At 36.8% G+C, this 13,906-nt stretch overlaps 1 protein-coding gene across 1 annotated transcript in view; it reads left to right on the top strand.

The window, feature by feature from the left end:
- Window positions 1-13,906, top strand: part of LOC108692038 — a 102,867-nt gene that overhangs the window by 49,874 nt on the left and 39,087 nt on the right. The window contains exon 4 of the mRNA XM_018200135.1: window positions 5,479-5,516. Within this exon, the coding sequence (XP_018055624.1) occupies window positions 5,479-5,516 (38 nt within the window). The remainder of the gene's footprint in view (window positions 1-5,478; window positions 5,517-13,906) is intronic.

The raw sequence follows: 13,906 nt of genomic DNA on the forward strand, positions 1-13,906 counted from the left end.
AAAAGAAAGATTTATCTTTCGAGAGATGTCGCTTCAACAGGTTACAAGACGCTGCGATTCGAACGTCTTCGCTCCGTTTGCCCTCAAGGAATGCCCATCCCTTTCTAACCCAGACCCTAAGGAAGTCGGCTTACCCCACACCATTCTTGAGTCTCAAGTTTTCTCGGTTTCTACTTGCGGCCAAAGAGATCCGTCCCTCGAAGATTTTCCGGGCCGCAGGCTACGCAGGAACCTGTTGATGTAAAGAATCGTCCCATTGGTGAATCTTGGAAGAAAGGACAAGCGTTTTCTTACGACTATGTTCTATACCCTAGGTCAAGCCCCCTCCCCCCCTTCCGTAAACGTCGAGGGAACAAGATATCAACTTGTTGCTGTCGGGATATTGAGCGGCCAAGGAGCTAGAGGGTTGGTTTTATTTTATTATTTAGACACTGCACGCGAGACCGGCTATTCTCTTTCTTCTCCATGTTCTCCTTCTCGGGATTAATAATCATATTTTTTTCTTCATATCGTGTATTGTTTCGTTATATCTCAACAACTTGAAAAACAATAAATCGTACTACTCCATAAAGAAATACGAATATGCTTTTTCTGTCATTTGGATTCTATCTTTATAAGTTAATTTATGAGATCGCGCGTATTTCGCGTGTTTGAAAAAGTTGTCCTCTTTATATAATTCGATAAAATTAAAATTGATCAAATATTCAAACTATATATCGAAAATACAGTAATATTTGATCTTGTAAATATTCTATGTAATTTATTATTAAACATCCGTTTAAATTTATATTCAAATTGGCTATATATAATTAGAAATCTGCCATTGAAAGACAGGTAATACTTTAACAAAATTTTTCATTCTAAAACGTCATTTGTTTATTTAATACGTCTTATATTTTAACGCCGTTTTTATAAATCGAATTAAAGTTTTAAATTTATAAAATATGTTTGCGGAATTTATAGTACTGTTATTGTATAAAATAGTGGTGATTAAGAGAAAAATTGTTTCGCGATGCAGATTTGTACTCAAGGGACACACTCAAGATGTGTGCTTACTTGGAAACACTTGTTGAGCATCGAACTAAGATTGTCCGAGCTAAGAAGCCACTTGTTGCTTCGTCCTTCCTACAAGGAAATCCAGGTCCCGCACCAGGATACTTAATACTGATAACTGCAGAAATCCTGTATAACTTTGCCATGAATTGCTTCTGCAAAGAGGCTCAGTTGTTATTGTGATATACTCTTTGCATGTTGCTGCTTTGAAATTTAGCGACTGTATTAAAAATGTATCACAAATTACTATGGCAAAATTTAACATATAAATTTAATATATTGAAATGTAAATTCTTGTGTATGATTCTTTTGAAGACTTTGTTCATTATTTATCTATCCCATTTCTGTCACGATCGAAATATTCCATTGCCGATTTGATGATTATAGGAAAGGGGCGTCTCCTGAGGCGGAGGCCACATGTTCGTAGCTCGCTTTCAGATATAACCGAGTCTCTCGTGTACGATAGACGCTTAATCGAATGTGAAGTTAATTATCAAATACTAACTTTAGATGTATGACTTTCTCGATAGGCGACAATGTGCAACAAAGATACATTTGGCATGCGGCATCCGGATAATACATATTTAATTGTAAGAGAGTTATATTCGTTCTTAACTTTACAGGCGTATTGACAGATTTATTTCTATCGAGTCGTCTCTAACTCAGGATAGAATTTTCATTCCAATGAGGACATTGCTTTTATTTTACTAATTAGCATGCCGTATCGTGGTTTATTGAAACCAGGTTAATTTAAGAAAGAAGAGAGACTGCCAGTTAAAATCTATAATTCCATATCTTCTGTTCTCTGGAGCGAAATGTGTTTACTTGAATCGTGATTACTACTTATTTGTTTTTTATTAGATGCTTCGTGCATATGAAAGAAAAACAATTGCCACACAATGTATTGATCTGACGCTGATTCGAATTAATAAATTTCCAGAGAGTTAACACGCTGAATAGGAAACTTAAAAAAAAACATAGAAACTCACCCTGAGGCTTCTGTGATGATTAGATTCTGCCACGTGCCTATTGTGCCACCCATCGATTCGACGCCCCTTTTTCGAATGCATGCGTGTGCGTACCATGCACGCATGTTCGCATCTTAATCATGTATAGAATGTAAGACGAGAACCCAAAAACTAATCTTCTCATGTGAGATGAGACATCGTTTGATTGAAGCGAGTCTTTGTGGATTCTTATTATGATATAAAATCGATGAAAGTTTAACAACTTTATTATCATTATTTTTAGGAAAAAAAAGAATATTTGTTACAAAAGATCAATTAATATAATATTATACACAGTATGCATTAATCGTGTTATGATTAAGCTAACATTTTTCGAATAGAACTGATTTATTTAAATTAAGATATATAATCATTTATATTTCTCTAAGCATTACTTGAAGATTATCAAAACATTTTTACGTTCGATATAAGCTAAATATACAAGTATTGATTACAATTTCAATTATTTTTAATACTGATAAATGCATTTAAATTATTTTTAATGCTGATAAATGTATTATATTTGTTTAAAGAAATGTAGCGAGTTTGATGAAACAAAAATTAGCATATGCAGAACATATTAATAGGAATTAATGCAATGAAATATTTACAAGCTCAGAATGGCAAATGACTATGTGATAGCCAACGACTGTATTATTCTACGAATTTTACGAATGAATGTTTCGTATACTAATTCGTACAACATGCGGAACACAAATAATGCAACATGTACAATGAACAACACATATAATATATAATCTATATCCAGAAATATCGTGTCAATGCTCAAACAAGCATATCAAAAGCTAAATCGTCAAAGCTGGCTCTACAATCTAACGAGCGCGTACGTACACTTTACGCGGTGTCGCAACAACAGGAAACTAATTATAAATCTGTTTCTAACAACGCGCGTCGTACGTCATAACTGTGAGGCTCGTTGATATATCGGCGTGTGTACTTCCCTCGGCGGCTACGTTAGAAACTATTTTTAAGTCTATTACGCGTAGCATCGTTGCGCCATGCCATGACGATAGAAAGAGTTTAACGCGGGCACGCAAGAGCGTCAATAACATTTCGCGCACAATGGCCGCGGGTAATTCTATACTCGACGATCGTAATATGCCTTCCAGCAAAGGACGCTCCTAATCGTCTAATCACCGTAGAACGGCACCAAAGTGCGCTTCAGTCGTGATCAACACGGTTCGCCAACCCATCGCAAGGGGAATATCTGATTGATGATTAAAGGGGTGATGGACGGAACGAGGAGAGCGATGGAGTCGCAAAGCGGGAGGCTAAGAGTAATCTTGACTGGACAAAGATTTCCATCGAGACACTCAGATTTGATTTTCAACCCCCATCGTACTGCCCCACACTACGCGTTTTAGAGAAGAGTCGGGGAAGCGCACTCTCTTCGTAGAGTGCGGCGACTTCGCCATGTCGAAACGATCGACTTGGGTTTGCTTTTATCGGGTTACGCAACGTTCACGAAAACCAGTCGACTAAGTTCTTTGTCTACAAAGCCATCTGTCACCCCGAAGAGCCCGTGAGAGGGTGTGGGAAACGATGTGTGGGCGGCGGCGCCAATACGTATGTTCGCCAGGGCGCGTTACGCGTGTCCTCTCCGTGTTCGCGTATCCGTGTGAACGTGGCGTAATGTACGTGTAGATGCTAGGCGTACGCCAATATGCGAGATACGATCGAGATAAAAGCGAGATAGCGCGACAAGTATAAGCGGACCTTTGGGATGTGTATCGGGTATTGATTTTCTCCGCACGGAGTTACGCCACGGGCTAAGCCGAAACGCGACGAAGTTTATTAATCCCGGGACAGCAATCCCGGTGGAGTCTGCGTGCCATGGCAAGACAGGCCAAAATTTTTCAAAATATGAACTACTTGGTGACGATTCGTGGAGGTGAAAATATTATTCTTTACTGCCCCAGGTAAAATATTAAAAATTGTTATGTATATGTCAAAAAGATTCTAAATTCTCTAAAATTAAAGTAATAAAATTTTTTCATCTTCTTTTAATCATACGGTTTCTGTCATCTTGAGAAAAGATTTTGTAATGAAGTTCTTCTATTATTTCTAATATTGCAAGTTAAATTCACTCTGTAACTTAAATCCCGGAGCTGCATAAATTGGCTAACTCTAGAGAGTAGACGTAGTTGATGGTGGAGGAAAGGAACGCTAGAAGATGGATAGGGAAAGAATGAGAAAGAGCGAGGTACAAGCACAACAGGGAACAGCTAATACATCATAAACTTGAGAACAAAGAGGAGAGAGGATGTCGAGGCTACGTCGGAGAATCCGCAAACTCCGACATCCTCGCAACGAAACTTTACCTATTTGTTAAATCTTGCCGACCGAAACTGTCTCAGATACTAGCTTCGAACAGTACCTCACACCTACGATCTCCTTGGCTCTCGTCCTCCTGACTTCTACTTCCTCGATCCTTCCCCGTGCATTCCAGTCGGAACAATGCAGTGAATGGAAGTATAGGTGGTCATACTTAGAATTTCGGATAATAAAGTCAAGTTATCGATATTTGAAGCATGTCACAAATTATAATTTCTTCATACAAGTATTTTATTATACGAGCTATCATATATCATTTTAAAAATAAATCAATAGAAATGAAAGTTGTAAAGAGACGCTTCAAATTGCAATTTATTAATGTAAATATACAAAGGATACTTTTCCATTTTCAATTTTATGTGTTTCCGATTAAATAACCCATTGCGCAAGGGAATGCCTTTATTTTTGGTTGTGGAGTATATTGCGAGGAATCTCGGTAGAGAACGCAGCGCTATATTTATATCGCCTCGATATTTATGCGCGATCGAAATTCGTGAACTTTGGCACGTGTGACGCGAGGCAAAAGCTCGTCGCCGACACGCGCGCGTTGCACAGTCCGTGCGACTGTGTTGGGGATGGTGGCGAGCTTTGGAGAGGGTTTCATTGTGACGACAATATCGCCTTGGGCGGCATTGGCGAGGTAGATATGCAAATTTCGAGAAGTACGGCTTAGTTCTCTGCAATTTCACTTTTACAAATTTGTTAATGTTTTGTTATGTGTGTGTCTGTGTGTGTGTGTGTCTGTGTGTGGGGTCTCTAAAAGTTTTTAGCATATAACAGCTTCTTCCATAAAATTACTTTAGCCACGAGAATCGTATGAATAATAACAAAACCACTATAGAACATTAAAATAGATAAAAACAAAAACACTAAATATTTTAATTTTTTAAATTATTAAAAATTAAAATTTGAAGAGTGAATTAGTCATTAAAGATTCTGATAAAACGATATGCGGTTTAACGGTACAAGTGATAACAAATTATAACTATAATAATAAAATACATGTAAAAATATTTTGAGATATTTGGAGATGTAATTAATATAATTATTCTTTTTGTTTTAGGGGACGGCACCTTTCGCACCGCCACGGCAACGTACAACGTAAGTATACCATTGAATATTAACTCAACTCATGAGAACCTCGCGACTCGGAAAACTTATTTCCCATTCGCACAAAAAACAAAGCGGGATCGCCAATCGCCTATTGTAATTGTATCGTCGACAATTTCTCGTCGCTCTACGCCAATGCATGCATACATGAACACAGTCGGGGGTTGACAATGCAGCTTCGCGTCATAGTGACTGCTTCGTCGTCGTGCGATGTCAAGGATGACGCCGCGCGTCGAGTCATTGGAGAAAAAAAGAAGGATGTTAAATATGGAAAGGAGATGGGGTTAAAGGGGGAGACGGAGACGCTCTAAGGTACATAATCATGCTTGCTGACTCCTTCCCTAATAAGAGACTCACTGTCAGCTCGTCCCTACGAATCGACCCCTACGCGTGCTCCACGTGCGTCATTGCGCTCACATGACGGTATACTATAAACGACTGATAATGAAAGCTTTACGATGCACTCTTCGTTCATCCGTGGATACGCAATAGTGATCCATAGTGGGTTGTTGAAGAATCGTTATCTGTTAGAGGCATTCTACAATAAGCCATTAAGCTTTAAGTCATAAACATAAGAAATCGACCGATCATCGACCAGTCAAATATGAGAAGAATAATTTTAAGACTTAAAGCTTAGATAATGGCTTATTAGAAAGTTTATAAGATAACAAAAAAGGAGGGAGTCGTAGATAAGATACAATGAGAATTATGAGATCGAATTAGAGATGTTGGTATCTAAAACTGTAGTTTTTTCCAATCTTCTGATATACACTCGAAGACTCGATGTATCTTTTCTTATTCTTGTCATCTACCATCTTCTTCATTCGATGTATGACCGTCTCCTCATGATGTCTCGTAATAGACGAAATGTTCTCTGATCCGCTTGAACAGCGATTTGCAAATTAATTTGGCTTTGTCGGTCGACTGTCAACACTATTCTGATCTTCCACGCAAACAACACGAATACTCTGCAGTTCACGTATGATCGATAGGTACTGGAAGGATTGTCTGGCTTACGAATAGTATGAATTGTTTCTGTGACTGTATTGAGCCGCATTGGGTTATCACATTAAACATTTATTTTACGATATTATAAAAAAATTAATTAGGTGGATATAATTTATTATATTGCTCCATCTATGAGATACAATGGCATACTTTTGCAGATAAGCGAGCCATCTCAAATAGTGTTAAGACCATTGAGCATAATACAAATTGAGATGTGATCGTCCAGTTTGAGCTTAATTAAGGCTGAATGAAAGAATACGCGTGAGTGTAGTCGGAAATGAAAAAAAGCTATTCATCCGGCAGTTACCCTCGGTTCGCGACGGAAGGGACGCAAGGGCGCCTCGATGTCTTCGCTTCGGTGTCGATTTAAAGGGCCAAGCGGTCGAGGGTCCTTGGCCGGGACAGGTCTCAAGGTGTGTATCTCTGGTGGATTTAAAGAACCCTCACGGCGGAGCATACCTTTCAAACAGTAGTATAGGCTGCAGCCTGAAACCAGATGGCTTGATTCTCCACTTATGTGCTTTACCCGCCTTCTTCCACCCACGTGTCTTATAAACCGATGGCGGTCTAAAACGTGAAAATGGATTTTCTCACCCCTCCGACGTTTTTCCCTCTTTCTTTAGAAGCGGTCGCTCGACCGACAAAACTCTCTCCTGCGTTCTCGCCACCCCCTCACGCACGTTAATAACGCATCTCGATGCGGGTCGGCGTCGAGAGAATGAAGGAAGAACGTCGTTCGACATATGTTTCGGAAGTCATTGTGCGTCATGCGGCAAAAGACGATGTGTAGCGGTAGATCGCAGCCCATGAACGGTTCTCCTGCTCGCGTACGTTATTAGTACTTTTAATCTTCCGTTATAGATGAGAGCCTCGAAATTGGTGCCGGATACCGTTGAGAGGATCGACCAATCTGCCGCGAACAGAATTCCACACTTAACGACGACCAGGGGAAGCGCAGGTATCGACAACAGTTACGTTTTTTTTCTCTCGCTCCCTAATACTTTATTCGTTCGTCTAGTTTTTTTTACTCTTTCATTGTGCCTCGTGCCGAGAGATCGTACGATTTAAGCGCGCACGAGCGGCGACTCGAGTGGGTGGATAGCGATACGCCAAGGGATAATGCTGTGCATTGGTGTGCTCTGAGAAAACGCATAAATTCTACTTTTACCGATACGTTTGCCATAAAGTATTTTTATGTTGCCACGGAAGCTGAAATTTTTAACACATAAACGAGGAAATTACTTTGATCATTTTTATTCTTATTTATTTAGTATTTTCTTTTGATCAAAATTATTTTTATCGTAAGTGCACTTTAATTGATAATTTAATAACATGAATCGTGACAAAAAAAGAAAATATGTTTTTTATAAATTGTTAATTAATTTACTTTACCTATAAATGCATACAATGGTGAGGAATTATTTTTTAAAATTAATATTAATCAATTTAAATGTTAAATAATCGTAAAGATTCTTATGTGCGTAAGAATTTATTTTGATGACTGATGTAACGGGGGTGACACAATAAACGTCACGAAAGACATAATGAAAGTAGAACGCGTAACTCTAGAAGAGGAAGAGACTGCGAAGAGGGAAAGATATTCCCAGGTGTTCTCGGTGGAAAAGCTGCGATTCGCCGAACCACAGTCTGGCACGCGCTGCGAAGAAACGAAAAGAAGGGATGCTAACGTGTAAAGGGGACAGGGACAGGTTTTGCAGGCTCGACATTATGTTTACTACACGAAACGCCCCCGCAACGCCTTCTCGGCAGGCCGGACCGGATATCTCGTGCTGAGAATTAGTTGGATTTACGAGCGGCGACAAAAATCGCCTGCCCGACCTTGCCTTCTCTTTTACTGAGGCATGAAAAGGCCCGCCCGATTGAGACCTCGTTATTGAATGTTTAGAGATCGTTTGAGAGATCACTTCTCGCGCAGAAATACATGCATACAAAGCATAATGACCACGCTCGTTTGCTACCTTGTAAATCTTTTCTATTGCGTGCTCCTGATAATTAGGCTGTTCGCTCTTCATAGTTCGTAAAGATGATCGGTTGGGGGGCATCGGGAAAGGAAAATTTCTTTAGCTATTTCTTTTTGTCACGCTAACAGCTCGGTAGCTTTAGGTCAAATAAAAAGTACACAATGATATCCACCTATGATTGTCCTGTATGAAAGAAATCTTTGTCGACACATCGACGATCCCATTGATCATTCCGCTTGTGCCAATTACTCGTCTATGGATATATTGTGCAGGAAATCAGAGTTCATACAAAAATCTATAAAGATTAAATTATATGTATGTCAATAGCTTAATATATTTTATATGTAAAGTGTCTAAAATCATTATTTTCTGTGAAAAGATTTTTGACGAACTTGAGTGATAGGAAAAAATTTAGAAACATTTTTTAGAAGCATATTTGAGAAAAATTTGACAATTAAATAATATAAAAAAAAAAAAGGATTTTATTTTTCATTTAATCATTGGAAAAATGATCTTGTAATTAAGAAGCAACGGTAAACTTGTTTTAGTAGTGACAGAGTTTATCCAAAATTATGTTAAGAAATAAAATAATTTAGAGAATACAAAATATATTTACATTGACATATCATGTATATTTATAAATATTTTCTAAATATAATGGAAACACGTACTCTCTTTTCACTTCGGAAATAATTGCGCGCGTGTATGCCTTCCGATGCGTGACAAATGTGGATACATAGTGGCATTCGGAAGTACATTCCCCTCTGTGCGGGGATCGCGTTGCCTGTATATACACACGCGAATCATTTCCGTATACTAATACCTCTACAAATCGATCGTAGCTCCGTCACCTTGATAACCTCTTTCTTTTTTCTTGCTCGCTCCCCCTCGAGCGTATATGCGCCGAGGGAGCGTCTGGCCAGACGGAATTTCTATGGGGTACCAATGGGATACCCCATAGCAGTTCCGTCCTCTAATGTGGAAGTAGTTCATGCTACCTGAGCAGCTGCGCGTGTGTGCGCGAAGGGAACTCCCTTCGGGAGTTTTATTTTATTTTGCCTCACCTTATGGGATGTCGAAAAGAGCGAGAGAGAAAGAAAGAAGCAAGAGTAAGGGGAAGGCCCTATAGATAAACGCCGCCAGGTACCCCGTGAACCAACGTCACGCTTGAGAGGGGGGCCATCTGCCCCCTAACGAGTATGTGACGTCAGGTGTGACGACGTATGTTGAGCTAAGGAGTCTCTTATGCATCATGCCTCCTTTTCTCTTTACGCAAAATGTCCTAATTGTAAACGAAAATAATTTCTTTACAACGTACGATTCTACATCTGTAATATCCCCCAGATAATAAACTAAACTGACATTATTTTGACGAAAAATGAAGGCAAATGACGTTAACTTATTATACGAAAAACCATTTTGTATCTGTGTTGAAAAATGGTCCACTAAAATCCTTGTTAAAATTTTGTGTTAAATTTTTAACATGTTTGAATCTTGATTTAACATAATGTTTATGTTAATTAAAATTATGTTAATATTTAAATAACATACAATAAAGTTTAAATATTTTGTGTTAAATTGATATTCAATATATTTCTTAGTCAAAGTAACACAATTTATGAATAAGTGAATAAATAACATAAAAATAATAATGCTTTAAAACGTAAATTCTAAGATAAATGAATAAGAAAAACTCTTGAAAAACATATCATAAATATTAATTTTTACTGAAAAAATATTCCACAGTTTGCTTATAAATTATTTCAGTATTATGCTTTGTGTAACTTTTTTACATAATATTTGTGTTATTTTCTAACATATTCATTTTGTGTTAAATTAATATAAAAATTTGAGTAGATTATTTATGAAAATTTTTATTAAATTAAACATATGAAATATATTAAATTTAATACAAATTTTCCAACTGTGTATTTAGAAATTGGGATGAATATAAAATACTTATAAGAACTACAGAGTTATCTATCAGGAATATTTCAAGAAAAAATTCAGCTGTTATAAACACGAGAGAATATAATTTAATTTGTCTTTTATAATTACATCTTAACTTTTAATGATGCATTAATGGGAGTTAGACACATACAATTTTTCAGAATACGTAAAATTAAAGTGTTAAAATTATTCATGTTCGCTAAATAAAATAATTGGATATTTGATTGAAACGTACAATTCTTTCAGCACTGCTTCGCTCGATCATTGCGCTGCGACTCACTTTTATCATAGTAGGCGTATCTTTAACAAGACCGTTATATTGTTCTTTATCAGACGAGGCTCTTATCGCGCGGGGCGGCTTCTAAACATATGTACGTATGGCGTTGTATATATGTAGATATACGGATGTCTCTTTTATCACTATCAAGAATATTTAATTTGAAGAAGTGGAATTCAAATTAGCTCATCTTGAAATTGATCACATACCGAAAATTTAGATGTCTTTTTTTATATTTATCTCGTATTGATAACTTCGGTAACTAAATTATATTTTATTAAATGTAAATTATTTAAATTACAGAAAAACATGAAAATCAATAATCACATTACTTCATTACTTTTCAGAATTAATTTTTGATAAATTCTAGTTTCTTCTTTATATTATTATACAAATATTCTCTTAAAACATAGCTCTCACATCATTTAAAGATTTTATTTTACCTCGCCTAAAATTACATACTTTGATTCAAGAACTCGAAAAATTGTAGAGGGTGTTATTATGAAATTTAGATGCAACCCCTCCGCCGCGTCGTATTGTCCGTCGGTCATTCCATAGAACATTTGTCGCCCCACGTTTTCGATTCGTCGTTGAGGATTACGCGCGTGCACATTAGGATTCGGTCGCGTGTTATGCGCCTTGTACGTGCGAATTCCAAGTATAAGTACGTAATATGCAGAAGCAAAGGGGCATGCGTCACGGAACATCTGCCATGGGCGCGTGGCCCCCGTTTGTACCCCAAAGAGCACCGACTGAAGAGGAGGGTTCTTTGAGACAAAGAAAAAGTATGACGTACCGGCAGCTGCCGTGTGTGGTGACGTAGGGTCTTCCTCGTCCCTCTTGTGTTTCGCGGGACTTACGATCACCCAAGGTGAGAGACCCCGCGTCGAACATCGAAGATTTATCGCTCGTGATCGCGTGCGCGTCCGTCTATGTGGCCGCAACTGCGGTGCAAATTACAGGGGCCGTATTCAACGAATTTTCCTTCCGTACAAATAGCAGAATTTTCTTCCAAATTTAAAGAATGTTACATATTTTATCACTGATTTAGTTGGATGATTTGCATGAGCAACGGGAAAGTATTATTTATTTTGATATAATTATTTGAAAATAATTGGATGGAAATTAAATATAAAGGGTACATAAAAAATGAATGTGACAATAACAGCAACGTAAAATCTTGCAACGTAACTTGCACAAAAATGTCTTACAATTTTATTGAAGATTTTCCGGTTCTTCTTTTCGAGAAAGTTCTTTACTTCCGATATATTTCTTCTGCCCTTGCTCTTTCGTTCAAGAGGAGATGTAAAATGTGCGGATGTCCATCCTCAAAGCAACTCATCGGCCACCATACGTTTCTCTTCTCAAGAGAAAAGTAGAAAAGAAAAAAAGAGAAAAAAAGTACCGCGCAGTAAAGCGCACTAATCTCCCAAGTACACGCTCCGTTGAAAGCCTGGCCGCCACTGTCTTTTCCCGGACTTTTTCTTTTTTGTTTTTTTTTTTTATATTTTACATGCCCAATAGCGAACGTTTTATTTACTCTTTAAGCACGGACTTCTTATGCGTCAACGAACTTGCTAGACGAGATTGCAAACTCTCTCCGGGATCGTAAAAGGTAATTAATGGAGATGTCAAATGTGTTGTTGAAAATAATGATTTTTTTAACACATTGAGTGCCAACCAATTTTTTTAGATGTACGGCAAGAATCGAAGCTTGAAATCATGTAAAAAAATTGTCACAAAAAAACAGCCATTGCACGCTGTACATTGTATAGAGTACATTGTATATTGCACATTGTATATTGTAAGACGTATCTGAGCGGTTGGCGAGAACACAAAACTCTGTCCAGACGGCTGAGAGAACAATGTCAGAAATCATGTAAACATGTGGTACACAGTATGTGTCGTCGATGAGAGTAACTAATGTCACACGGTGTCGTTGGCACTCAACGTGTTAATGTAATGTTTAATTTATGTTAAGCAATTTTTAAATAATTTTGAGAACAAAAACTAGAACTAAAACGTGCGTATTAAAAGATATTAAGACATTAATTATTATTTTGATGATTCTTTGCGAATCCTTAGCCAGATAAGTAAACATTTTAGTCACATTGCTACTAATTTTCTATCATTTGTCTCGATTCGTAATTTTTTCTTGCAATTTCTCTCTCCGAACGATTAGTTCTTATGGTTTGATATCAGCTAAATTTTACTTGTCAATATTCTTGATATATAGGATGACCTTCGCGTGACATCCGAGCAAATTCCAGAGATTATTTCAAAATAAAAATTCTAATATTAAAATGTAGAAGTTACAATAGTTTTTAAATGCAAAGGATATTTAGAAAATTATTTAGAAGAATAGAAGAGAATAGAATTGATGTTTGAAAACATTTTCACTATTCCGCAATATCTAAACGTGCAAATTTCGAATAGTTCAATTGGCTAATTTTAAGCTCTCGTTGTTTAAAAACTATTGCAATCTCGACATTATGATATAGGATTTCCATCTTGAAATGATCAGGAATCTGCTTAATGGGCCACGTGAAGTCTGAGACATCCTACAGTTGTTTTTTAAATGACAATTTCAATGTTAATTATATTCTCTCAAGTAAATTTCTGCAATAGATCAGATTTCTAGAAACTAATATGAGATAATAAAGAATCTAGCATAAAATTAAGAATATAATTATTATAAAGAGAAATAATTTTGCTAATAAGATTACTTCTTTGTTTTATTCATACCGAAATAGTGAAATAAAAATGCATAATTATGTAAATACGGTTTAGAAACCATTGTGAAAGTATGTTAAGAAAAAAAAATGTACTTTAGCAGTCTAAATCTACTCGACTTTGCAAGCTAAGAATAGAGAAAGGAAACAATTAATTGTAATAAAAGGAAACAGAAGCTTGTTTAAAAACCACTTAACGGCCTGTCGGACTTTCCATCACTTATCTCATATTAATTTCTAGTACATCTCAAACTAAGTATTATATCATCATTGAGAAAAATGATTTTGTTATAGAAACAAGTCAAGGGAAAGCAAATGTGATATTTGTTAAAAAACCGATCAATTAGTTATTGCAAATTAATTCGTCAATATAACAAATAATCAATAGTATCGCTAGCAAATAAGAAACTCATATATATATATATATATATA

This window comes from Atta colombica, unplaced genomic scaffold, assembly GCF_001594045.1.
Source record: "Atta colombica isolate Treedump-2 unplaced genomic scaffold, Acol1.0 scaffold58, whole genome shotgun sequence".
Classification (NCBI taxonomy): domain Eukaryota; kingdom Metazoa; phylum Arthropoda; class Insecta; order Hymenoptera; family Formicidae; genus Atta; species Atta colombica.